Source organism: Natator depressus, chromosome 24, assembly GCF_965152275.1.
Source record: "Natator depressus isolate rNatDep1 chromosome 24, rNatDep2.hap1, whole genome shotgun sequence".
Classification (NCBI taxonomy): domain Eukaryota; kingdom Metazoa; phylum Chordata; order Testudines; family Cheloniidae; genus Natator; species Natator depressus.
This window is the reverse complement of record NC_134257.1, coordinates 1,022,108-1,049,977: the sequence shown is the minus strand read 5'-3', so window position 1 is coordinate 1,049,977 and position 27,870 is coordinate 1,022,108. Positions and strand designations below refer to the sequence as shown.

The following is a 27,870-nucleotide window of genomic DNA, read 5'->3' as shown; positions in this document are numbered from 1 at the left end:
TTAGGACTTAAAATCATCGATATCGAGGGGCCCTTAAAAGCAGACTTACAAAAATTAAAATAAAATAAAAAGGAGGGTTACAGTTCTCCCATGAATAAATGTACATTTGTGTCCACTCAGCTCTCCAGAGCCAGTGTGACAAGAGAAGGAATCTAACATTACAGAAAAGAAAGGGGGGTGTGGGTAGGACAAGTTTGCAGGAGACAGTCCCCAAATGATGCACAACAGGAATTGCTCCGACCCTCTGACAGTGCAACTAATTACAAATAAAATAAATGGGGGCAGGGTGGAGATGGCACAAGATGCCAGAACTGTGGAGTAAGAACAGGTCTGGGTCTCTTCAATTACTTCAGAGGGGCAGGCTGCCCCCTGGCCTCGCCCCCAGCCTCCCGCACTGCAATGTACACCCTACGCAGCACTTGACCGTTCAATTCCAGAGCAATCAATTCGCCCCTTCTCCCAGGGCCAGGCTAAATCAGACTAGCTTCTGACAAAGCCCAGGCCAGCTCAGGTCAAACGCAGCCGACATCTGGAGCAAACTGATCGCATGACCCGGGGCCTTGGATCCTAGGTCTAGCAGGCAGGCAGGCTGGATGGGACTGGGTCCATTAGCCGGGAGGCCTGATTTGCTGGCCCTGCTAGCGCAGCCCCAGCAGGCAGCCCCATGACCCCCATCCCCCAGGGCTGCCAGGACACTGCCCTGCAGAGAGGGCAGGCTGGAGCACAGCCACCATTCAGCGTTCCCAGCGCAGACAGAACCTGCCTTCGATCCCATCAGCCAAGACAGTGGCTTAGATTCCTGCTAACAAAGAGGAGAGGCTGGCTGGGCCCGAGGCCTGTAGACAAGACACAATTCATGACCGTTTGGTTTGAAAACAAAGATGCCAGGCTCTAAAAGATCCCTGGGCCCGTTTCGATGCCGAACCAGCCATGGGCTAGTCATGAAACTGGTCTGAAGGGACGTTTGGGGAAAGGAGGAAAAGCTCCACTTCACTGACGTGTGTCTTAAAGTGGTGCCACCCTGCCTGGCAAGTCTGGGACACCCAACCCACGGGTGACTCTCGCCCCACCTCGCAGGGGGAACTGTCAGGCAGGGTTTTAGAATGGCCCGTCTCAGCGGGACTCCAGAAACCAAGACCCAACCCTCATAATCAACAGGGTATGTCAGGCGAGGCTACCACACCCAACCCAGGAACACTCCTGCTAACTATGGAGATCTAGATCAGGTAGTACACGCAATCTGCCACTAGCCCTGAGCCACACATGGCTCGTGCTATGCCCTACAGGCAGATCCCAGAATTAAATAGCAGCTGCAAGAGATTGCCTTGTCTTCAAACCGATTTGTGCCCACCTGGCAGGATTGCTGGGAAGGAAAAGTCCCGGGGAGTTTTGCCAATAGCTGCAGGAGTCATCTTGCAAATCAGAGGGAAGTGTTCTGGGAGAGGATAAGACGCTGGGAAGTACACACATACCATTTAAAATGATCCAATTGAGACAATGCATCTGACAAGCGAAAAGCTGAGTTCCCCCAACGGCTGTGATGAAGGGACACAGGGGAGCGGGCTCGCCTGTGGTTTCATTTAAATGCGTGGACAGTGTGGATTCTCTTGTACAAACACACTCACACACATGCTCGCGTCTCCTCACCACCATGTGCTGAGTGTCCACCCACGTCGAAAGAATGCAATATGAACGCAGGAGTCCCTCCCAGCAGAATCAAGATGTGCTGCCAGGATGACCCAAAAGGAAGAGAGACCCAGGGGAATCCACAATCCTAGTCAACATTCCTGGCTCCAGTTAAAAAAACAAAAAAAGAAAACAAAAGGAACACACAGACACACACACAGAGGGCAGCTCGTTACGCATCGGAGAGAGAGAAGTTCTCCTCTTCCTGGGGTTTGCAGATCCAGCTCCCATAGCTCATCTCCTCCAGCACCCTGAAGAAGTGCCGCTTGGCTCCCTGGTAGGCCGAGGCTGCCTCCTTGGCATCTGAGTACAGCGCGAGGCTCTGCAGGTCTTTGCGGTCAGCCTTGGCACAGAGCTGCTGGAACAGGGTGAACATGCTCCTCTTGGACACGCGGGACACCTCCAGCTTTGGTCTGGAAAGGCGAAGAACACGAACAGAATGAGAACCCCAGAGAATGGAGGTGGGCCAAGGGGGCAAACAGCAGCTGGGGATGTAGGACGTGGTCCTGCAATTGGATCCCCGTGGGCAGAGCCCAGTGCTAGGACAGAGCCTCATGGCAGGATCAGGGCTGTAAGCCGTACCCGTGGGCAACAGCGAGCAAAGCGATGCAGCAGCCAGGATCTCAAGGTGCTACACTCACAGCAGCTACGCCTGGAAGCCCGCTGGAGGCCTCACTGCAGGACTGCTCCATGCGTGGGAGCGACTGGAGCAGCGTGCCCAGCGAGTGAGAACAGCGGGCGGATGTTCTGTTCTGATTGAGATGAATCCCCGTTTTAGCTGGGGTTGGGGCTCTGGTCCCCCAAGTCCTCCCACACAGCAGGGCACAGCATGACAGCAAGGAACCGCCCCTTCACAAGCTCCCCTAATGCCAGCCTCTGGCAAGGCTTCAAAGCTCTTTGCTCACCCGTCTACTTTGCCTTTTGTGCCATCCAGGACTTCCACCTCGCTTTCGTCGGCAAGACACCAGTTCACGCTCGACTCCTTGGTCTTGCCCGTCTGCCTGGCGGAGTCGTACACGCTAACTCTCCCCACCTAGATGGCCAGAAGGAGACAAGAGGGTTGGCTCAGCAGAGTGGGGCACATGCACGCAGCTAGGAGGGGTGTGTGGTTCTCAGAACTGGTAGACGGGTAATGCAGCTGTGGCCCCCACTAGCGACCTGCCAGCTGGAGTGCCCAGCAATTGCTTTGCATTCTAGCTTGCCCCACCAGCAAAGCATTTATTATGTTTCTTAATCTCAGCTACGCCACGCACACCCAATTCAAAGACCGCCCCACGACAGCCCCTGGAGAGAGACGGCTCACTGGAGCTCTGGTTAGATCTGGCATGCATGGAATCTGGAGAGTTTACTGAGTCTTGCCCAGGCACCATCGTACGCACAAAGGGCTCATTAACCACTTACACCTGGCCAGATGTGGCAGTGGGCTGAAAGACAGGGAAGCACAGAACCAGCCACTATGATTTCTCTGTCCTGAACCCAGTCTCTGGTCCGACAAATACCAGAAAGAACTTAAACTTTCCTGCTACAGCTGGAAGGTGGCAGGGTCACTGAGCATGAACCTTCCGGCAGGTAGTCTACCGAGTCCCACTAATACAGAATGCACCAGTGCAGATGGCTGGCCCCTTGTGCTGAGAGGAGAGATGGAAACGTTAAGACCTGCCAAGCCTACAGTACCTCAGGATGTTTAACATGATACGGAGCCTGGAGACCTGCTTCAAATGTGCTCCCGTCTCTCGACATGCGGCAGCAGATTGCACGTGTCAGGTGACCCTGGCTGTATAGGTAACCTGGGAAAAACACATGCAGACATTAGGAAACAGAGCAGCTGCATTGTTAATGGGCAGGCAGAAATCTAAGAAGATGCACCGCTCAGCTCAGAAAGCCGGAAGCCGATAAGGATCAGGAAAGCAATTTTCCTATCACTAGACACTTCCTTGGTCATTAACACGTGTGACGCAGCAGGGAGGGGGGAGTGTTGACCTAGGAATGTGGCAGGGGAATTTCACTGGGGATGGGAGACCTGAGAGCCTGTAACCTGAGCCAGGAGGGGGATGCCACATTCCCAGGTCAACACTCCCCCCCCGCTGCGTCACAACACGTGAAGGGTTCAGTTTTACAGATTGCAACATTTGTGGCCATAAAACATTTACAGGCAACTTCGATCTCCCCCTTGTCCGCACGCATCCAAACCAAGAGCCAAGGAGAAAATCCCCATGTATCCCCATGGTTAAAATCCACAAGGTCCCATGTGTTTCCTAATGGTGCAGCTCTGCTGGAATCAACATTTTAGCCTTCGGTTCCCATGCCCCCTGGTGAATTTCTTTTCCATTACTGTAGTAAGGAGGTTACTGGAACTTAGCATATGCAGCCCAGCTGAGAGCACAGTGCGCTCAGCGCTGGAAGGGGCTCAGAGTTTCATACCGAGCGTGACGGAGCTGAGGTACACTGGCTGCATAAAATGCGACAGCAATGCCCCTTGCAGGCCCAGCACATTCCAGCGCAGGATTTTGTCGCTGCAGGACATGGTGCGCAGCCTCTCCCCATGCTGGATCCCATCCCACGTAGGCACAATGTCACTCGACTCCACGGGAATGGTGCCTTCCCCTGTGGGAGAGGAAAGGAAAGGGAATTTGCAAAGAGCCAGCCAGCCCACTCGGCTACAAAACCCCCTTCCACAGAGGGTGCACACCAGGCCAGCACGCTCCACGAGCTCCCTGAAGTGCGCACGCACACCTCCGAGATGGCATGGCCCCATGCAGACCGAGGACAACATGCTCCTGCACCCAGTGCCCCGCGGCCAGGTCCCGCTGCGCAAGCTCTCACGTGAAGCCAAGGGAGAGATGGGTAGACTAGAGAGAGGCAAGTTTTCACATGGCTGAAGCCCAATTAGCTTGCGCTTGAGAAGGAGGTCAGTGCTACATAAGCATCAGTGCTGGATTCAGACAAAAGCTGGAAGGTGGAGCGTGACTTTCCACCTACACAACCCCTTATCCGTCCCCTTCACCCATTCTCTAACCCTCTCTGCCTTTGCTCACTTGAGCCTAAGGCAATAACAAGCACAGAGGGGAGAAAGGCCTGCAGGACATCACCTCTCCAGTGCCTAACCCTGCAGGTGCTCAGACTCACAGGGATACACGCTAGCCCCCTCCCCATGCCAGCTCCACTCTCCCACCTCCTGCAGCTCTCTGTCGGACACAGGGGAGCGGAGGGTCCTTTCCTAGAGAGGTAGCTGTGAAACTCCTAGCCTTTGGCCCCAGGGCTCTGATTCTCCAATCATGTTACCATGTGGAAGACTTAATGGAGCTAAGCCCCCCATCAGGCCAGGGGTTACTAGCAGGGAGCACTTCCTGCTGCTGATCCTCAGGGTGACTGGAAGATACAGACGCCAGCATTCTCGGCACTGCAGCATGCTCGGAGCGAGGGCTCTTGAGGCTTTGCAAGACTCACCATTCTCCACCTTGGTGCGCAGTTTACCCTGCTTGGGATTCTCAAAGAGAGGCTGATGCTGGCTCTCCCCCACTGTGCTTGCCTGGTCACTGCAGGATTTATCGAAGAGGGCCCCATCTCCACAAGGCGCCGTGCTAGAAACACACCAACAGCCCCTGCTGAGTTAGCGTAAACCCAAAGGACACGGAAATAACGCGGGCTATGCCGGACTCCTGCGCTGGCTCGGCTCAACAGTTACCGCACCAGGAGAGTTTGTTATCAAGGTTTGCTCAAGTCACTTCCGCTCCAGGCCTGCCTGAACATGCGGCTTTATCTTTACTTCCCTGGGTCCCGTGGGCATGGGAGGAGAAATACCTTAAAGATTTAAAGCCCTCTGAACGCTATAGAGGAGTGAGGTATCATCCAGCACTCTCAGAAAGGCATCGCAACTCCTGCTATCCAGCCCCCAAACCTATCGGTAGGTGGGGATTGGGAAGGTCAGGGGAGAGCCTGGGGCTCATGCCCATTAGAGGACACAGATCAGCTGGGCTAGAGTAATGGGGCAGCCTCAGCAAAGGTTAGCAGCACCGTGTGCCGCACAGACCTGACGTAGAGGTGAAAGGTCACGTCATCTTTTATTTTGAGCCTGTTTTCTCCTGCTGACTCAAATATGCTCTGTTCTGTGGAGGAGGGATCAGCGGGATTGTACTTCATCAGCTCACTGTAGAGAAACCTGGAAACAAACACGATGGGTCAGAAGATGGCCTGGTTCCACCCCAACCCCCACACGTGACCAGCACAGGCAGTGCCCCAGCTGCAGTCTCTGATGAAGGTGGAAAAGAGCTTCAGTGAAACACATGATGTGGTTCGCTGTGTCTATCGGTTTGGGGGCATGAGGGCGGGACACCCAGGAGAGGTGACTCTGCGGAGAGTACTTTGGAGCCTGGGAGTGGATACCTGCATTGGCAGCCCCAGCCCAGAAGCCAAGGGCCGAACAGGTAACAGAGATCAAAATCCCCCCAGGTCAGTGGAGAGGGATACTTGTAGGAGAATGTGGGGCGCTTACCCGGTTGCGGCTTGCAGGTACTCACCCTGCGGGGAAGACGACGCCAAGACTGCCAACCTAGCAGCTTTCATCAGCGCGAAGTTCACTTAAGCCGAGACAGTCCCAGCGAGGGCTGAGCGCTGGCTGTGTCATTAGCACAGCCACAGGAATGGGCTACAATCACCGGCTCTTTTATTGCTACTTTTGTCCAAGCGCAGGGGAAACCTTGAGGTTTCTTACACACTGCCAAGGACTAATGGAAAACTGCAGCTCCAGCGCAGTCTGCGTCGAGACCTCCCAGCTTTGTGCGGTAAGGCAAAGTTCAGCTTGAACCACTTCCCCCGCTCTCACCCCGTACCAGAGCAGGCAAACAGCCTGCCCACCACAGCCCCAGGGATTAATGGGAAGGACAAAGCCGCAGGTCACAAGCCCACGGTTGCGCTAACTCACTGATCTGCTGGGGACCTGCTCCCCTCGTCCCCGGGGTGGAGGAACACACCAAGTGTAGTGACAAGCACAGACACAGGTGCAGGCTGTCAGTGAGGGGCTGGCGTTGTTTTGAACGGCTGGATGGGGTACAGACAGGGACCAGAATTAGTCCAGATTCTCTCTCTCGCTATTTAAAAGGTGCAATGCTAAATGCATGAGGGAGGAGAGAGCAATCGGGGTTGTGGGACTTAACCTGGGAAAGCCTTGCCCAGCAGCATGGGCTGGGTTTGTTACCCCCATGGCAAGATCGCACCGATAAGGTTTGATGGAGCAATTAGAACTGGAAGAGCCTAAGTGTGGGGGTTGGATCTGAAGAGACACTCTGACTCAGAAGACAGTGCTCCATATTTAGAGCCCTGCGCGGATCTGTGGATATAAATCTTTATCCGCGGAACCGCAGGGCTCTCCTGGGAACCTCAGCACAAAAGGAGCAGAATGTGGGACCACTGTTGCCAGGAGTCAGCGCCCCACGCCGGCAGCTCCTCTGGCATGGCTGTACCGGATATAAATATATAAATTTGTATCTGCGCAAGGCTCTATCCATCTTGGGCGGAGCAGCGCTGTGCTTGGATTGAGATGGTGCATGGCACCGCGGGGCGTGCAGCTTCCGCATTGCTCTCCTTTGTATTGCACGAATGTGGCTGCAATCTGATCCCTCCTAGGGATGGTAAGTACCACCTGGGGGTCCTGACAAATTGCCAGCATGTCAGTAATGTGGGCAACAGTCATGCATGACCCTTCCTTGTAAGACACAGCGTCACTGTGCTTCACAGCCAGATAGATAAACAGCAAGTGTTGGAAACCACAGCTCCTACGCACCACAGCATTCTCTGCAGACACTGACACTGGCTGTGGTCCTGGAGAGGGGTTTGCCAGCTAGGCAGAGGTCCCGGGACAATATGGGCAGCTAGGTGTTCCCTTTCATGCCTTTCTCCCGAGACTCCCTCCAAACAGAGAACAAAGATTCCCCCATCCCTCACCTCACGAAGCCTCGTCGGGAAATGATTTCTGCATGGCAGTCATTCACAGTCTCTCCCTTCAGGCTCAGCTCCTCCCCCTTCACGCAGCGATTACCTAGAGGGCGAGGGAGGGAAGAGTCTCACAATGCCAACGCATGGGCTCCTCTGAAAAGGCAGTGTTTTATCTCACCAAATCTTACTGCTCTGGGCTCCTGAGCAGCATGGCCCCAGTTACCGGGGATCATTATCCCGGCCAAGTCAGTTAGAAATGAACAGGACAGAATTCCACTCCACACAGAAATCGCTTGCCTCTTTTTATGAGCAGCACAAATCTAGATCTACCCAGCTTGACGCCAGGGTCCCTTCAAACCTGGAGGCCTCATTTGCCCATCCTCTGAGAAGCAAAGCAGTGCCAACCACCTAAGGAGAGGGGAATTTTGGAATCTAAAGCTGAGGTAAGTCGTAGGACCTCGTGCTGTTTGACACCAGCAGTGAAAATCCAGGCTCTGATGCACAGGCTAGCGTGTAGCAGTGCAAGCAAAGATTATGAGCGATATAGCTGAAGGCACGTTCGCTTTGTTTTCTCCTTTTATAACTAGATTACTTGTGACAACGTGTGAACCCTGGGAATGTTCTTTAACCCCGTGGGATGTTGAGTGGGGACTGTGTCACACTCTCCCTGAAGGAGCCCATAGGATTGGCCAGTGCCTACTTCTAGTAAGAAATGTATCTAGCTAGGGAGTCTGAGTTCAGTGCATGCTGGAAGTAGTGGCTCATACCTGTGCCAATGCTGACCACAACTCCCAGGCCCTCTTCTCCTCGCCTCATGATGATTGCAGCCAGGATCTTCCGTCCGAGCAGGCTGTGCTGGATGCGAGCAGTGAGGGCGTTGAAGCGCTGGTGGCTTAGCATAGCTATCTGATCATGCAGGGTACTGCCGCTCACAGGGAGCTGGAAGGGGGACACAACACCAGCATTGCTAAGAGATCACACGCGGGTCATTCCTTTTCGTAAACAAAGAATCAAGAAGGAAGCCGATAGGAAACACAGCTATTCAGTGGGAGGGTAGAATCCAGAGCACACAAATGTCAAGGGAAAGAGCAGGCGAGTATACAGAGGCGAGTTTAAGAGCAGGCGAGTATACAGAGGTGAGTTTGCCATGGGCTAGAACAGCACAAAAGGCCAATGCAATTTTGGGCTACGAACGCAGAGATTACCACGGCGTGGAGGGGACACCTCCTTACAGAACTCTGCTGTACACATGCGCCAAATCTCACGCTCAGCTCTGAGCCCAACATCAGTGGATAGTCTTGCTTCCTGACAGCAAGATGGACTGGGGTGAGGAACAGTCTCCCCAGGGAAGGAATGGAAACCCCATCACTGAGAACGTTTAAAACTGAACAGCAAGGAACAATTCTGCCCCAGCTCCCCAGGACTTAGCTAGTAGGACTTCGTCTGTCACAAGCACCTAAGGAATTCTTCCTCTGGGTGCTTGTGGGGAGAGTTTATGGTGCGTACCTGGCTGCCTTCTCTGGCACTGCTCTGAATCCCCTTTTACTAGGCAAAATCTCATCTGCCAGGATCAGCTCTGCAGCAGGGAACACACATCTTAGGAGATTGCAGAGCTCAAAGCAGGACTCAGAACGGCACAGAACTGGGACAGCAATTCTGCCAGAATTAGAGCTTTGTTCACAACTGATGTGCTGTTTCGGAGCTGCTGTGCGATATCTGAAGGTGCCACAAGGCGGTGTAAGAATGATTGAACTTGGAAAGCGGAATCACATTGTGTGCTTACTCTTACCCAAGGGACCATGCTTCAGCTGCTCATGGATCAGAGTTTGGGGTTAGCTCAGTCCAGTACCAGATGCTGACAGGAGGCAGGGTCAGAGTATGTGTGTCCCCTACTGGGAGCAGCTCTAGCACATGCCAGGAAAGGACGAGAAAGCCAGCCACAAGGATAACAGACCCAGCTTGGCTCTGCCTTTACAAGTCACTGATCAGCACAGCGCTCTCACCAGACTGAACAGCAGGATGACAAATGACACCCTAGCTCTGAGGAGAGAGAAATTACCTCTGTGATGCTCAGTCCTTCGGTGCGCTCAGCCTTCTCCGTTTCCCCAATCAGGACTCTGAGCGCTGCATCGGCCGCTTCCTGCTTGCCTTGCTTTTTGTTGTGTGCAGTCACAGCTGGGAACCAACGACCTCCAACCTTGGCTTGGTAGACAAACCTACAGAGGTAGCAGCAGCATGTCACTGGGAGAGCAATGTTTAAAAACGAAGTGGTTTTAATTTGTACCTGCCAACTGTAAGGAGGCAGAATGAAGCTCTGACAGTAGCTAGCTCTGTTACCAGCTTGCAGCTTCCCCAGGAATTTGCTATGCTAGGCAGGAGTCTGTGCCTACTTCAGGACAGCACAGACAGTGCCAGTTTTGTCATGGACATTCACAGCAACTTACTTTGGATCGTGAGGAGGTCCCGTCTGATCGATCATTTTGAACTCTGCTGCAAACCCATTGGAACGGGCATATTCCAGCAGGCCACTGACAGGATTGGCATTGAGGTATTTGATCAGCTCCCCAATGCCCTTGGCTGTTGCTGCTTTTGACTCATCTGGATTCAGGGGCTGAGCAACAGGCGGATCCAGGGACGGCTCGCTTGGGACCTCTACGGAAGGCTAAAGAAGAGTTAGACAAGAGAAGCCAGATAAATATTTAGGAGTACGTACTACGGCAGGGTAACTGCACACAGCCAGCCTTGGCTACTGCCGGCTGACCCACCCGGGGTAAAATCCTACTGGAAGAAGGAGTAAAGGTGCAAGGGTCTCTCTACCTGTTCTGGGAAGAACTGCCCCCCAGCCTCCCCGCGGAGGATCTTCACAGCAACCTCAGCTGCCATCTGCTTTGCTCCCTTCTTGCTGTTGGCTATCACCGCGGGGAAAGTCTGCTCACCCACCTTCACGCAGTATTTGAACCTGACAGGATGTTACACCATGAGAAGAATGTTAAACCCAGAAGCTTGAGTCTGTTCTTTGCACCAACTCCCAGTTCAAGTTGGGCTAAAGATGCACGAGGAACATTTCCAAGTTATCAGCAGTTTAAGAGCATCAGGATGACTGGATGCTCCAAAAGCACTGGCATGGCACTGCCACGCACGGTATTCAGAACTGGCCCCTGAGCTCTGAGCCTGTCCTTGGGTTGGAGGCACCCAGCCTCCCAGGAGGAAGGCATTCCTTGACCTCTTTCTGGGGTGCACAGGACCTCGAGGGAGCCAGGTCCAGTCGTCCTTGAGCAAGATGAGCACTCAGATAACACAGTGAAGTGTATGGGAACCTGGACAGATGGGACAACCTGGCCGGTTCCTCTGATTGAAGAATACCCCTCCCCCCCAATTAACATGATGTGCCATACTTGGGGTCATGGGGTGGTCCCTCCTGGGACAGCAGCTGGAATTCGCACGTGCTCCCTGACTTCTGTCCATATTCCATTAATATGCTGATGGGGTTCTTCCCAGAGGACAAGTGTAGCTGTGCCGCGGCAGATGGAGGCTCTGGTTCTGGGCGTGCAGGCTACGGCAAGAAGCGGAGAGGAGACCAGAGCACAGATCTCAACCTCTGACAGGTTGCTGCTGTCAGGCACTAGACCAGGGGCTGCAACTTTCTGTCAGCTCAGCGATGCTAACTACAGGGCAAAGCCAACCCGGCCAAGAGAACGAGCACCAGACTGCATCAAGAGCACCCCAGCTTCGCATAGGCGGTTCTGCTGCTGCACCCCTTTTTATACTCATAAGAAGCCACGTTTGCTACAAGCAAGAGAAGCGTGGAGCTCTTCGCGGAACGTTCAGGCCATTCTGGGCAATACCCAATTAGCACCTGATGAGAGGGCTAATTCCAGAACGAGAAAGGCGGCGGAGCCCTTATACAGGCTTGAAATAGTTTCCCACACACAATTTGGAATCACATTTCCTTTTGGGAAGGGACGATCTCTAGCTTGTTTACTTCACCCTCCCCTGTCAGCTAGTGCTGGGCCAGCCCGTCCCAAACCCTGCCTGCTTTGCGCTGCGTCTGTGAATGGAAAAACTCAGCAGCAGCAGCAGCAGCAGAGGACAGCTCTTTTGGGAGAGCAGGGCTGAGAACACGGGCATCAAGGCACCGATTTCAGCCTGAATGTCGCCCAGAACAAGCAGCACGGGACTCACCAACTCTGCTTCGGAGCTGTCTGGGACGAATGACTCCTCCCCTTCCATGCCATCCTCCCCTTCGTTCTCAGCTTCGCGCATCAGGATTTTCATGGCGTTGGCAGCTGCCTCCTGCTTGGCCAGTTTTTTGCTACCTGCTTCCGCTGGTGGGAACCGGCGCCCATTTATAACAGCCTGGAACTTAAATCTTTGTAGAGGAAGAGAGAAGGACAAACATGTGACCAGTCACTCTGGATACCAACCTGCCCCTCCTGCACTACACCTCTAGCCCAGCTCTTGGAACTCTAGTGGGAAGGAGCTGCTGGTCCCCACGGTGTAGAAGCAAACAAGCCACAGCTGCAGAAGGGCCAGATGCACCAAAGATGCAATCTGACTTTGGTGCAAGCCTTCAGAGGCTTCATTTAGAAGTTTACACAGCCTTCCACCGCAGATGTGGTGGCAGAGACCCCAGGGAGTTTAGCCCTAACGCTGCAGAGTGAGTCTCCTTGGTCCAGAGGCACCAGAGGCTGCATGAGTCATTAACTCATTGGCTGCTCTCACCGTACAGAGTGCAAATCCAAGACAGTCTCCTGCACGGGGGAAAGAAAGGTTGAAAACCGGTCTAGTGGCAGCCTGAATCGTCACGTCTGTGCCTAGTCACTTTGGGTCAGTTTGTCCCTCAGGCAGGATCTGCCCTGCCTACCTAGAGGGCATTTAAGAGCTGCCAGCCAACTCTCTGCACAGCATCTTTGCCAGGCACTTCCTCGTTTAAATCTTTTGTCTTTGACAGATGTGCCTGCCTCTCTCTCAGGGGCAGACCCCAATGGCAGCTTATGCCAGCTAGATTCCTTTCTGGCACCCAGCCTTTTGCAGAGGCGGACTCCTCTTAGGAAAAAGCAGGTTGAACTGCATCTAGGGACAGGTCGTTGGGGCTAAATCCATTCAGACCTTTCCCTAAAGAGAAAGCTTGGATTTTGTCTTTGGGAAATAGGCCGATTTTCCTGTCTAGTAAGCCTATTGACATATTCCAATGTGGCATAAACGGTGCCTTTCCAGTGCCCAGGAACGGCCACAATATCAGAAAGTACCATCAACAGACTAACCATAAAAGCCCAGAAAAAAATCCCATTCTATGACTGCAAGTTACGTGCTATGCGCCGAACTGCCACACCAATGAGACACTTGCAGCTAGTGACATGCTGCAGAGCTGCTAATAATAGGTTCCAGGAGGTTAAATCCCAGCAGTGCAAATGGTGTTGGGATAAGAAAACAGACTCAATGGCACGAAACCATAGGAAACCTAGAGGACATTTCTCCCCCTCCCCCAGTAAGTTGCTGCAGAGGATTTCCCACTCCTGGTCAGAGACATCAGCGTCTGTTCATCCGTTTTCAGGGGGAACGCTCTCTCTAGAAGTTATCTTCCTCTATTTCCCCTGCCCTTACTGACTTCCCCTCATTTTACTCTTATTCCAGTCCTTCTAGAGGCAACTCTAGAGTCAGTGGGAGTTGCAACTGCGTAAGTGAGAGAATTGGGCTGTTTAGACGCTCAGCTGCTTTTGGTTTCCTTTCCAGCTGAGCAATTCAGCAGAGTAAAATACCAGAAAGGACAGCACTGTGTGTTCCTTTTCTGTCCTGCTCACTGGTGGCTGTGGGGTTTTGGAGGGAAAGAGCTGGTCGTGTTGGCAAATGGTCTTTCCTATTTCCTAGTTAAGAGGCCTTGAGTCCTTTGGGTGAGGCGCATGAGCCTTGGAGGTGATTAGACTCGTTGTCCCAGAAGGAAGCATTGCAAATACTGACACCCTGGCCCTGCAAATCTAGGATGAGGCAATTAGATTGGAAGTTCATGGAGGCCAAACAGGATCACAGGAATGCGGTGCTGACAGGGACCTCGACAAGTCATCAAGTCCAGTCCCCTGCTCTGTGGCAGAGCCAAGTAAACCTAGACCATCCCTGATAGGGGTTGGTCCAACTTATTTTTAAAAGTTTCCAATGATGGGGACTCCATGGCCTCCCTTGAAGCCTATTCCAGAGCTTAACTCCCCTTAGAGTTAGAAAGTTTTTCCTAATATCTAACTTAAGTCTCCCTTGAAGATGAAACCCATTGCTTCTGGTCTTACCTTCAGTGGACATGGAGAACAATTGATCACCAGCCTCATTATATCAGTCCCCACAAGACTGAACATTCCCAGGGTTTTTAACCTTTCGGCATAAGTCAGGTTCTCTAAACCTTTGATAATTGTTGTTGCTCTCCTCTGGACTCTCTCCAATTTGTCCCCATCTTTCTTAAATTGTGGTGCCCAAAACTGGACACAGGACTCCACCTAGAGCCTCACCAGTGCCAAGTAGAGCGGGACAATCAACTCCTGTGTCTTACATACAACATGCCTGTTAATACACCCCAGAACCATATTAGCCTTTTTGCAGCTGCATTCCATTGATGATTCATATTCAGTTTGTGATCCACTATAACCCCCTGATCCTTTCTAGCAGTACAACCACTCACACAGTTATTCCCCATTTCGGAGTTGTGTGTTTGATTTTTTCCTTCCTAAGTGAAGTACTTGGCACTTGTCTTACTTGAATTTCATCTTGTTGAATTCAGACCAATTCTCCAATTTGTCAAGGTCATTTTGAATTCTAATCCTGTCCTCCAAAGTGCTTGCAACTCCTCCCAGCTTGGAGTCAACTGTGAATTTTATAAGCATGCTCTCCACTCGATTATCCAAGTCATTAATTAAAATATTGACTAGTATTAGACCCAGGACTGACCAGTGCAGAAACCCCCTAGATGTGTCCTCCCAATGTGACAGCAAACCATTGATAACAACTCCTTGAGTTCGGTCTTTTAACCAGCTGTGCACCCACCTTATAGTACTGTCATCTAGACCACATTTTCCTAGTTTGCTTATGAGACTGTCATCAGGGACTGTGTCAAAAGCCTGACTAAAAATCAAGGTATATCACGTCTATTGCTTCCCCCCATCCACTGGGCCAGTAACCCTGTCAAGGAAGGAAGTTAAGTTGGTTTGGCATGATTTGTTCTTGACAAATCCATGCCAACTATTCCTTACAACCCCATTATCCTCCAGGTGCTCACTAACTGATTGTTTAAGAATTTGCTCTAGTATCTTTTCAGGTACTGATGTTAGGCTGACTGGTCTTATTATTCTCCACATCCTATTCTTTCCCCTGTTTGCAGCAAGGTATTACATTTGCCCGTCTCTAGTCTTCTGGAACCTCTTCCATCCTCCAGGAGTTCTCAAAAATAATTGCTTCAGCTAGTTCCTGAACTACCGTAGGATGAGTCTGATCGGCCCTGATGACGTGAATACATCTAACTTATCTAAATACTCTTTAACCCGTTCTTTCCCTATTTTGACTTGCATTCCTTCCCCCAAGTTGTTAAGGGTATTTGTGTTGAGCTTCTGGTCACAATTAACTTTTTTAGTGAAGACTGAAGCAAAATAGGCACGAAGCACCTCAGCTTTCTTGATGTCACCAGTTATTAGCTCTCCTTTCCCAAGCGAAAACAACGAGGCAGCCTTGTGGCACCTTAGAGACTAACACATGTATTTGGGCATAAGCTTTCGTGGGCTAAAACCCACTTCATCAGATGCATGGAGTGGGGAAAAAAACAGTAGGCAGGTATATATACACAGCACATGAAAGGATGGGAGTTGCCTTACCAAATGGGGGGTCAGTGCTAACAAGACAATTAAATCAAAGTGGAAGTGGGCTAATCTCAACAGTAGAATACCAAGGGAGGAAAAGTTTCAGAGTAGCAGCCGTGTTAGTCTGTATCCGCAAAAAGAAAAGGAGGACTTGTGGCACCTTAGAGACTAAAATTTATTTGAGCATAAGCTTTCATGAGCTACAGCTCACTTCATCGGATGAAGGGAGGAAAAATCACTTTTGAAGTGGTAATGAGGCCAATGTAAACAGGGTGGCCCATTTCAAACAATTGACAAGAAGGTGTGAGTAACAGTAGTAACAGGTGAGTAACACCTTCTTGTCAATTGTTTGAAATGGGCCACCCTGTTTACATTGGCCTCATTACCACTTCAAAAGTGATTTTTCCTCCCTTGGTATTCTACTGTTGAGATTAGCCCACTTCCACTTTAACTGAATTGTCTCATTAGCACTGACCCCCCAGTTGGTAAGGCAACTCCCATCCTTTCATGTGCTGTGTATATATATACACCTGCCTACGGTTTTTTTCCCCACTCCATGCATCTGATGAAGTGGGTTTTAGCCCATGAAAGCTTATGCCCAAATAAATTTGTTAGCCTCTAAGGTGCCACAAAGACTCCCTGTTGTTTTTGCTGATACAGACTAACACGGCTGCCATTCTGAAACCTTTCCCAAGTAGAGGACCTACACTTTCCTTCATCTTTCTCTTGCTCCTAATGTATTTAAAGAACCTCTTCTTATTGCCTTCTATGTTTCTTGCCAGGTGGCACTCATTTTGTGCCTTTGCCTTTCTGATTTTGTCCCTACACAAATTTTCTGATATTGTGCTGTTCTTTTGTACTCCTCAGCAATGTGACCATGTTTACACTTTTTGTAGGATTCCCTTTTGATTTCCAGGTCATTAAAGAGCTCCTGATGGAGCCATGTTGACCTCTTAATGTTTTTCTTATCTTTCCTTTACATTGGAATAGTTTGCAGTGGTGCCTTTAATATTGTCTCCTTGAGGAACTGCCAGCTCTCCTGAACACCTTTTTCCCTTAGATTTTCTTCCCACGGGATCCTATCTACCAGTCCTCAGAGTCACTTAAAGTCGGCTTTTTGGAAGTCCAGTAGCCTTGTTCTGCTGCTCTCCCTAGACTCATGAAATCTGTCATTTCATAATCACTGTTACCCACATCGCCTTTCACCTTCAGACTCACTACCAATTCCTCCCTGTTGGTCAGAATCCAGTCTAAAATGGGTGTCCCCCTGGTTACTTCCTCACTTTCTGGAACAAAAAATTGTCTCCAAGAACTTATTGGAAATATTGTGTTTTGCCATATTACATTCCCAACAGAAGTCTGCCTCGTTAAACTTCCCCATTACTACTGGGTCCTGTGTTTTGGATATTTCTGTTATTTGCTGTAGAAATACCTCATCTACCTCTGCTCCTGACTGGGTGGTCTATAGCAGACCCGACTAAGACATCATCCCTATTTTTTAACCCTTTTATCTTTACCCAGAGACTCTCAACTGGTCTGCCTCCCACCTCCTTCTGGACCTCAGAACAAGTGTCTATATCCTTTATGTACAATGTAAGCCCCTCCTCCCTTTTCTCCCTGCCTGTCCTCTCTGATCAAGCTATGCCCCTCTATACCAATATTCCAGCCATGAGACTTATTCCACTAAGTCTCTGTGATACCAATTAAATCATAATTTAGATTATGTACCTCTCTTTAATCAGAAAATAATAGCAAAGGAAACCCATGTTCTCTTTCTTACCTTGGTTCATGTGAGGGTCCGCTCTGCTCCAAAAGGGCAAATTCACAGCGCTGGTAAGTGTACTGGCTATATTCGATGAGGCCGCTGACTGGGTTCTTCTCCTGACAGGCAATCAGCTTTTCTAAGGGCGTACACTGGAAAGCAGTATCAAACTGGGCAGCGTAGCTGGGAGATGAGGGGGATTCCATGATGCATCTCCACTCATCCGCCTGCTTATTGATGGCATTCAAGTCATCTGGAATGTCATCTGTGGCCCACTTGCCATTTTCAGAGTTGTCATAGTTCATGAAGCGGTATCTGGGCTTCCGGGCTCGCAGGCCTGGGTCAGGCGCAGTGGTGTCAGTCTGTTCTGTTTGCTCAGAGGCCTGCTGTCCATTCTTTACATTTTCTTCTTCTTCCATCTTTACCTCTGTGAAAGGCAACACACTCTCCTGCAGATCTGGCTCTGCGCAGGCAGCTGGAAACTCTGGCTCTGGGGCGGGAGGTGCCAGTTCCGTTACTTCATTGGCTTTTACCTTGATCTGCATCCGCTCCCGTTTCTTGTCAGTGAGGGACCATTTTGGGGGGGTTGTGTTCTCCTTGTGGACCTCTCCCAGTTTTTCCAGGGCACTGAGAGTGGCGTTAACATCCTTGGCCTTTGAAAAACCAATGTTTTTTGCAAGGTTGTATGCTGTGGAGTCTGTGACATTGAACAAATAGTTACAGATTTTCTCCTTGACTTCAGCCATGATGGGAGATTCGGTATTGTCTTCTGAGCTAACCGTGGAGCTTTCCTTTTCTTGACTCTCAGAAGCTGCGTCTTTGCAATGATTCCCGTCGGCGGTGGCACTTCCTTCGTGCACGGCCCCTACAGAGCCAGATCTGTCCGCGATCCGCCACAACGGGGGGGTCTCTCCTCCTTTATGCAATTTACCTTCCTGGAGAAGTTTGTACAGATAATGATTGACTTCTTTCTTTCGGGTTTTAAGTTTACGGGCGAGTTCGTGAACTGTACAGGACTCCCCCCGCCTAAGCTGCCCTAAAATTGTCAAAATTTCTTGCTCCCTGTCTTGCCCAGCAACAGTCAGTCTCTGGAAACTCAGGTTGAAGTGGTCAAATTCCCTTTCTGATTTTCTGTAGTTGTACTGAGTTGGGGGATAAGACGGTAAACTTTGCGTTTGCTGACTGATATACGGGGGTCTAAATCTCCCAGCTGTGCCCCAGCTGTTGTGCCCACTCCCTCTAGGAATTGGTACAGCAGCTCGCGGACCCCTGATGTGTTGCTCTACTTGTGGCCTTTGTTCGCAAAATGGGTACAGGGGAGCTTCAGTGATTTGCCCCAATAGGAACTTTATCTGCTGGTTTCTGAATCTGTTGAGATTACTTCCCTGTGGGACGAGAGAGTTATTAAAAAAGGCTGGATTAGGACTGCAGTAGTTATGTTTTGGGGGTGTTTGATAAGAGCCTTTGCCTCGACCAAAACCTGTGTTCATAGCGTGCTGCTGGAATGCAAGTGTGAATCTGGGCTCTTGCACACCAGAAGAGAGGCAGCTGTGGTTCACTTTCCACTTGCACAATTGCTGCACAGCGGCCTGCCAAAAGGAAAGAACAAGGGTTCAAAACTCAATTACACTCCCAGAGGAGCCCAGAACTACAGTATGACCAGCCTCTCCACTCCAAGACAATGTATAACCATCTTCCTATCTAAGCTTGTCTACAAACCCTGTTGCTATGCTACTCATGCATGCCAGGTAAATGAAACTAACAAAGTGTTTGTCCAAATCCCTGCCCCAAACACAAAACTGACCTGAAAGGAATTCTGAATGAGCCTAACAATGAGAAACAACTTCATTCTTAAGACTCAGCACCCTCACTGGTTGTTGGATATTTCAGGCTGGCTCAATCATGATCATATTTTGCCCATCCATTGTGCCCTACATCTAAGGATCTCAGTGCGCTTTCCAAGCACGATTCTCCCATTTCACATATGGGAAAACAAGTCCCAGAGAGGTCAAGTGGCTTGCCAAGCATCACACAGTGAGTCTGCAGAGATGGAAATAGAACACAAACTCCTAACTTGTGGCTCAGTCCACAAGAACATCCCTTCCTCCCTTGATAGAGTGTGACCTATACAGCTCATTCTCTCATTTCACGATGCTTTAAAGAGATACGATACATGGGAACCAGATAGCGTAGAGGGTTGGTAATAGGATGCAGAGCCTTTTAGGGCTGCAGTTCAAATCCAGCTCACACCAGTCACAAACGTGGGAACATCATTTGATTACAAGTGAATTTTGGTCTGAGTGGTCAGGCTGGAACCTGGAATGATACATTCGATTTTTTAAAATTAAAGAAAAAGCTAGCCACTACTATTGATGGGATGCTCTAATCCTACCCAAGCGTGACAGCAGCCGAATGTGAACATAAAGCGACAGAAACCATATCCCCAACAGAACATTTATGCCCCAGATCTTTATAAGGGAACCTGTGCAGGAACAGAACTGATTACTTACACCCCCACACAGAAAGCGACCAAGTGAGGGATGTAAGTGGATAGATAATTACATCACCTTAAAAATAGGGAGAAAAACACAGGACACTGCAAGTGAGCTAATTAGTAAGTGCTTGCACAATGACTCAGCTCAAGAGTACCCCAGACACCAGCCATGCCACTTAGCATCAGCCTTATTGTGCAGAATCAAAGGCCATGTCTACATGTGCAGGCTTACAGCGGCACAGCTGTACCGATCCAGAGAGAGAGAGCTCGCTCATTGACATAATAAAACCAGCTCAGCGAGCGGTGGGATGACAGCGCTGTCCACACGACTGTTTATGCCGGCAAAACTTATGTTGTTCAGGGGTGTGTTTTTTCACACCCCTGAGCAACATTGTCGACATAAGTGCTAGTATAGACATGGCCAACGTTCTAAGGCCATTTGAAATTTCACTTGCGTTAAACAGTGTCACAAACAGCCCGCGCTTGCATTTCTTCCTGGTTCACCCCATACTGATACCAAGTGATGTGCTCCAGATTTTGAGTGCAGCAGGTAGGAGCGCTACATCTCCTTCTTAAAAAGAAAAGGAGGACTTGTGGCACCTTAGAGACGACCAAATTTATTTGAGCATAAGCTTTCGTGAGCTACAGCTCACTTCATCGGATGCTTATGCTCAAATATATTTGTTAGTCTCTAAGGTGCCACAAGTACTCCTTTTCTTTTTGCGAATACAGACTAACACGGCTGCTACTCTGAAACATCTCCTTCTTGTTACCCAAGGGTAGCGAGCATCCCTTTTCCTGCACACGGCCATCACAGTCCTATTAGTTACTAGGACACACACATCTGTTCCACTGGCCAAGTTTAAAAAGAAATCCTTAGAACACACAACATGCCTGGAAGAGGAAGGGAGGGTTTAGAAGTTGCTCTTACCTTGTTGTTGCCCAAGCTGACAAGAACAATTCATTTAACTGATCAGAAGGTAAAGAACTGTTCCCAAACTGTAAACTATCGCCACTTCACCTTGAATGGTCCCTTAGAATATGTGCTAATTACTTATGCTAAACTATCTGTCTGATCTTGTACTTAGCTGTGACACTCTTACTGCCGTTCCCAGACCTGAAAAAGAGAGCTGTGTATCTCAAAAGCTTGTCTCTCTCCCCAACAGAAGATATCGCCTGCCCCACCTTGTCTCTCTAACCACAGACACACACTGCTAGGAGAAGTTGAAAGGCAACCGAAACACTGACGGGAGCAGCTCTTCCCTGTGCCAGCCAAACAGTCGCAGGCAGAGCTCACAAACGGCTGCTAGATACAGAAAAGCTCAGTACCTCTGCACTTTTTACAAACAACAGAAACAGGCTAATCACCCCTTCCCCTCTGCCCAGCATGGAGCTAACAACGTAATCAGCCACCCGGTCAACTTAAAATGGCTCCAAGTTAAGTTTCGGTTTCATTTTCTTCCAACTAACTCTCACTTCTCTGTTTTGCCTGGTGTCCTGTTTCACTGAGGGTTGGGCAGCCCTTAGCGCCCAGGGCACTTCTGTTCCATAATCCCAACAGGAGAGAGCAGAGCTTTCGTGCAGAGCCCACACATACACCCCTTTCTACCCATCTCCTGCTGCAGCTGGCTCTGGTTTAAAACAGTGGCTTACAAACTTTTTATCAAACTGTACTATGCAAAAACAACGAGGAGTCTAGTGGCATCTTAAAGACTAACAGATTTATTTGGTCATAACCTTTCGTTGCTTTTGTGGATACAGACTAACACGGCTACCCCTCTGTACTCTGCAGTGACTCTGCAGTCAGGAACTGTCTCTCATTCCTGGGTGCATTCCTGGTCCTCAAGATAGCTGGTTCTAGTTTCCCTTTTGTTAGAACCTGGTGAAAGAAAGGGTGTGCATTTCTCCACTCCACTTCCAAGTGGCAGGAGTGGGGGAGACTTGAAAAGGGCTCTTTGGTGGAAGATTTTGTTTTGCAGGAATTTAAAGCCATAAATCAGATTACTGAGAACATTCCTCTCTCTGTTCCCAGGACACTCGCACCTGTGTTCCTGAACTGTGGTGTGAAGCTGACTAGAGTCTGGCAGGGATGCTAGGGGCTGAACCGCGCTCTGACTTCCCCTGTGGCCTTGAGGAAATCGCTTCTCAAGCTATGTCTACACTACATCATTTACAACTGCGCTGCTGCAGCACTTCTGGTGAAGACGCTCTAAACTGACGGGAGCCAGCTTTCCCGTCAGCTTAATACCTCCTGCTTCTGTGAGAGGTGGCAGCTACGCTAGCGGGAGAAGCTCTCCCGCTGACACAGCACAGTCTACACCGGCACTTAGGTCAGTGTAACTTATGGTGCTCAGGGGTGTTGATTATCCACAACCCTGAGCAACGTAAATTATACCAAGGTAATTTGTAGTGTAGAGAAGGGCTAAGAGCTTGATTCCCTGGCTGTATAAAAAGGTTACATGACTCCCCTAGCTGACAGGAGTGTGGTGAGGATTCATTATGTATTGTTTGTACAATGCTTTGAAGGTAATGAGTGCCAAGACCATTAATTACATTTGTAGTTTTTAAGGGCATGTCTACCCATACAGCACTGCAGCACGTCTGGTGAAGTCACAATAAAGCTACTTCTTGTCCCTGATGCGTACCCTGGATTGCCAGCAATTTCAAGAGCCTGGGATTCTGCCAGCCTTTCCTTTGAGGAGGCAGTGGATCAAGTGGACAGAGCACTGGGACGTGAGTCCAGAGAACCACTGACCTCCTGTGTGACCCTGGGCAAGTCACTTCCCCTGTCTGTGCCTCCTTTCTCCCCTCCCCCCCACACCCTTTGTCTTGTCTATTTGGACCGTAAGATGTTTGGGGTGGTGACTGTCTCTTACTGTCTGTATGCACGCACAGTGTCGGCTCTGATCTCAACTGAGGCCCCTAGACACTACTGTCGGCAGCCTCTCTTGCAGAGACCCCCTAGGGGGGTGCAGAGGAATGTTTGGAGGGAGCGTGACGGAAGCGACACCCAGCTCTGCTCCTGGCCCAGCCCCGGCCACCAACCCCTCGCCCAGGGCACCGGCTGCGGACCTGCACTCAGGGCACTAGCTGCCAGCCCTGCTCCCAGGTCTCTGCTTCCAGATGTGGCTGCTGGCCCTGGCCCTGTCCTGCCCCAGCCCCCAACAGTGGCCCCAGCCTTGGCCCCCTTACCCGGTCCACGTGCCTCTCCCAGAACCTGGGGGGGAGGGGGGGGAGGCGTGCACTAGAGTAAGGGGGGACATGAGGTAAAAAGTTTGGGGACCACAACCCTATTGGCAACTGTGGGGGTGCAGAAGAGTGAGTTTTATTTTCCCTCTACAATTTATTCATTCTTTCCCCTTCTAGTGAGCAAACAGACCGGCAAATGAATTTTTCTCTTAAATTATTGAGAGATGGCAGGCACAAAGGGACTGTCACCCCAGCTCAGTGGTCCATCCATTTTGTATCCTGTGTGACATCAGCCTAACCCTGCTCTCAGTAAACCTTATCAGTTAAACAAGGGTTGAAATTTCATCCTGACCACAGTTTATGCTCTGAAGCAAGATCAATTGTCCTGGTAACTTTATCTTAGCTAGTGTAACGTTAAGTGTTTGATATTCATATAAACATCTAATCTTGTTTTAATCCTGCTAAACTATCTGAATAAATATTGTCCCAACAAGTTCTGCAATTTAATATTGATGTAAAAAATGTTCTTTTACCAATTGTAAGTATGCTGCTTTTTAATTGCATTGAATTTTTCCTTGTTGTGTTAAGGAACCAAGTGAAAACATGAAGCCTTGCAACAGATATTTATAAATTACTCTTGGGCTGGAAAGCAGCTACATCTCCCTCTCTGGATTAGGAAAGGGCTCTCTTTCACAGTGGAATGATGATGTCTAGGGCTCTCCATCTATCTCCACTCCACTTCCTTCCGACAGCTGGCCCAGCCAATCGCTAACCTGCCACCTGCTCAAGTGCACATCATTCTATTCCCTCAGCAACCTGGGGGAACTGTTCATCTCTCCTGCACCATCCTGCCTCTGAGCTGATGTGTTTGGTGCTGAGGGAGGATGTGCTAGTGAATGAATGTGGTCACATGGCAGTTCCTCATAGGGGCATTTCATAAGAAAAGAGCATGAATTTCTTCAAATCAAAGCCCTTTCCCAGCCTTGATCCCACACCACCATTCTTAATTACTTGACCTACTCCTTTAGGCACACCCCGGTGACATTAAATGTATCTGCCCCACTTAAACTGATCTGTGCGCCCCACTGCGGGGCAGTGCATGTGTGAAAACCCAGGAACATGCTCCTTCCATCATAGATAAGTATACCTGGGCTCCCTCCTTCCATCATAGGTAAGTATATCTGGGCTACCTGTGGGGTGCAGGGAGGGAAATGAGCGGGGGAGGGGTACCATGCACCAGGGAGGGGGGAGAATGAGCAAGGGGAGGGGCGACTGAGCAAGGGGAAGGGTGCAATGCACTGGGGGGAATGAGCAAGGGGAGGGGTGCCAGGCGGGGGGAGGGGTGCCATGCACCCGGGGAGGGGGAGGCAAGAGCAAGCACGGGGAGGAGTGCAAGGCGGGGGGAGGGGTGCCAGGCGGGGGGAGGGGGAGGCAAGAGCGAGCACGGGGAGGGGTGCCAGGCGGAGGAAGGGGGAAGCAAGAGCGAGCACGGGGAGGGGTGCCAGGCGGGGGGAGGTGTGCCATGCACCCGGGGAGGGGGAGGCAAGAGCGAGCACGGGGAGGGGGCTCCCACGCCCCGGTGCTGCCCCAGGCGCCCCCCCCCGCAGAGCCCGGGATTACAATGGGGCCAGGGCTCCCCGCCCCTCCCAGCGGCCTCCTTACCCCCCTCGGCCGCCGCCGCCGCCGCCTCTGTTGTGCGGAGGGAGACCCGGCCAGGAGTGATGACGCGCAATACACGCGACCCCCCCCCCCCGCGACTGAGCGGAGCCACGTGCGGAGCCCAGCGGTGCCTCGCTCCTGCTCGGCGCAGCGGGGCCTTCGGTTCAGAGCCTGCCCCAGCCTGCGAGGGTCCTGTTCATGCAGCCCGGGCCGCTGGGTTTCCCCTCCTCGTCAACAGGGAGAGTCCTGCCGGGAGAACAGTCTAGCCAGAAGCACCCATCAGTAAGACCCATGTGACTTGGAAGACTCCCCCCCCGCAACAGATCTCCTCCAGCTACCCTCCCCACAGTCACCACCGCTCCGTTAATGACAGACACACAGGCCCTTCCAGCTAGATACGCTTTGGGGAAAATCCCTGTTTAAGTCAAGACCAAAAAGTCATCCTCACTGGGAGAAACAAACCTCACAGCTGCTGGCTAAGTCTCTGACTAAAAGAGAGGGGGACAATGCAGAAGTGCCAGCAGATTTCACTGTCCCATTCCCAAACCAACTTAACATGCCCTTTACAAAGAGCAGGAATAAATCCCCTTCTGTGTCCAGCTCGGCCTCCTTTCGCTGTGGTTCAGATTCGTTTTTGTTTCCCCAGCTTGCTTTTACTCTCACTTCGATCCCACAGCTCAGTTTTTTTCACAGAAGAAGTGGAGCTTGGGAGGCAAGCGACACCACAGATGTCTTAGCTACCACAAATTACTGTCTGTATTGGGCCACTCTCATTATCACTTCAAAAGTTATTTTTCCTCCCTTGGTATCCTGCTGTTAATTGATTTATCTCCTTAGACTGACCTCACACTTGGTAAGGCAACCTCCATCCTTTCATGTATTTATACCTGTTCCTGTATTTTCCACTCCATGCATCGGATGAAGTGGGTTCTAGCCCACAAAAGCTTATGCCCAAATACATTTGTTAGTCTCTAAGGTGCCACAAGGTCTCCTTGTTGTTTTTGATAATACAGAAGTTAGAGATGGACAAACTCTCAAGACACATCTGGTCTTCCCCCAGTCCCACCACCAGCCCTGGGTCAGTGCAGCAGTTTCCCTGTTCTCTGACATGCTGAGCACCAGCTCTCAGCTATGTATTTTAGGAAGCCCATTGTGTTTTGTTCTACGTATCCAGTAATTTAAGAATGATCAAGTTACATGAGTAACAAATTATGTGCAGTGTATATTACTACACACAACTTCTATTTGTGGTCACCAACATTTACTAGCCTTGGAAATAACTGCTGATCTAGGCCTCAATCAACATATACCTATATTCATCCTCAAAAGGAGTCAATATCTGATTATTTCACTATGAACAGATGTGTTCCTCTAATTAGAAACTGTCTTCATTCACATTTGCTACTGAAGCTAACGGACTCACCAAAGAACTCATCTGTCTTTCAGACCAGCCATCATTACTGAGGATAATAATGCTTTGCTGGCTCACAAAGGTGTTGTGAGGAGAATTCTTCAGTACCTGAGTGCCTCACAAACATGACAGTGATGGAGGTCACAACACTATCTAGATAGGAAAAACATTTTAGCCCTTTTAAAAAGCACATGCCATATAATCAGTCCTATACTGCCACCATCTGTTCATTTTGTAGTTTAAAACAAAAAAACACAATCTGAACTTTAAAAGAACCATATTCCATTGCAACAGGTAACATTTAGCTAATCTGTGTCTCCAAAAGGTCCACTTGAAGGGAGAGGTCCTGGTTTCCCAGCCAAACACTGTGCTTGCTTCCTGAAAGCTTCCACATCAAGTAGAAAGTGACAGTATCTCCCAGTCTTTTCAGATCAAAATAACCGTGTTGGTGCCTACGAGTTTCCATTACTTGGATAAATACCCTAAGAATAAGACAGGATAGACAGCATGTTTCCCGGTGGTTACTGCTCATCGAGGAATGCACTCCTTGGAGCATCTTGTATGGCTATCATGAAACAAAACTTTGTAAAATTGGGTATGTAAGTTTACCTGACCTTTGTAACACTGAAAATCAGGCCCTGGATCTCCATGACAACCAGAGATGCTGAACATCCAACATCAGCAGTCAAAGTCAGTGAGAGCTATAGGTGTTCAATACTTCTGCCCCAAAACTCTGTTTGGGTTCCCCATACCCTGTCAGCATTCATAAATTATAGGTCTGTTACATTCATGAAACCAAAAATAACTCCGAACAAATCAAAACAGTTCTGTACATTCAGGAAGATGGACATCCTCTGCTCCCATCTCATAAATCAAACTCTCCCCCAGGGCTTTAAACTCCAGGCCTTCCTTTCTATCCCAACCAAGCAAAAGATCCACTAACGCCCTTGCCTGCTAAGTTCACTTGTACACCCCAACGGGAAAAAACCACTAGTCTTCCGTTCGTCCTTTCAAGATGCTGGGGACCTTTAAGACAAAAAGTGTCACGTCCTCCCGCTAGGTCTCTCCGAAAAGCACCCTCTTACGCTGTGTAACAGGGGACAGCGCAACGGACACGGCAGCTCCCCCGCCATCCTGAGGGCGGGCAGGCCTCTTCTGCCCCCAGAGGCCCGCACAGAAGCGGGGCCGGGAACGCTCCGGCCCGCCCGGCGGGGGCGGGGGCAGGCGGCAGCTGGCCGGGACACGCCAAATGCCGTGCTGAGCCCCCCGCCCTAGCAGAGGGAGGAGATTTAACGGTACCAGACGATCCCCGGGGAGGGCTCAGCAGGGCAATCTGGCCACCCACTCCCCCGCCCCACCCATCTTTTCGCAGCAAGGGGACCCCGGCGCCGGGGGGTGGAGGCCCCCGAAGGGCCAGGTCCGGGGCCGCCCCACGGGAGGCCCGGCGGGAAGGGAACCGCCGGGTCCGGCCGTTGGGTTCGCGCCCCCCCTTGGAAGCGGGTTTCGGCGGCGCTGGGCGGTTGGGGACGCGCCAGGGGCGGGGCGGGCGCGGGGGGGTGACTGGACGAGGCCCCCCCCGGCGCGTGCTGCAAAGCCCGGGGGGGGGCGACACGAGCCCCCTCCCTAGAGATGGCCCCCCGCTGGCCACACCGCGCATGCGCCCCCCCGTGCAGCCTCACTGCGCACGCGCTGCCTCGAGGCGCTTCCCGCTTCTCTCCCCCCCCCCGCACGCTCCATCCCCCGCCGCGTCTCGCCCCCGCCCCGCCTCTCACCGCTGCGCCGCTGCCGTCCCGGGACGCGGGAGCCGAGTGGCTGCGGGGCGCCGCCTGGTCCGCCTTCCCCTCCCCCCGCCGGAGACCCCGCTCTCCTCAGCGCCGCGGAGCCTGGCGCGGGCCGATGGCGTCAC

General features: G+C 51.0%; 1 protein-coding gene across 4 annotated transcripts; it reads right to left on the bottom strand.

Moving 5' to 3' along the window:
• Positions 1–9: 9 nt before the first annotated feature.
• Positions 10–27,870, bottom strand: ADAR (adenosine deaminase RNA specific). 4 transcript variants are annotated; one of them, XM_074938742.1, is made up of 15 exons: positions 27,737–27,870; positions 17,230–18,800; positions 11,800–11,986; positions 11,013–11,170; positions 10,435–10,576; positions 10,062–10,279; positions 9,677–9,833; positions 8,385–8,556; positions 7,627–7,720; positions 5,717–5,845; positions 5,134–5,267; positions 4,108–4,290; positions 3,361–3,473; positions 2,592–2,719; positions 10–2,099 (listed from the first exon to the last, which is right to left on the bottom strand). In XM_074938742.1, exons 2-15 carry the CDS (start codon positions 18,699–18,701, stop codon positions 1,859–1,861), a joined length of 3,528 nt encoding a protein of 1,175 aa, XP_074794843.1. In that variant the 5' UTR covers positions 18,702–18,800; positions 27,737–27,870; the 3' UTR covers positions 10–1,858. The 4 variants fall into 4 exon arrangements, with proteins under 4 accessions (XP_074794843.1, XP_074794842.1, XP_074794846.1 ...); XM_074938741.1 differs by lacking the exon at positions 27,737–27,870 and adding an exon at positions 26,579–26,629; XM_074938745.1 differs by lacking the exon at positions 27,737–27,870 and adding an exon at positions 24,557–24,623.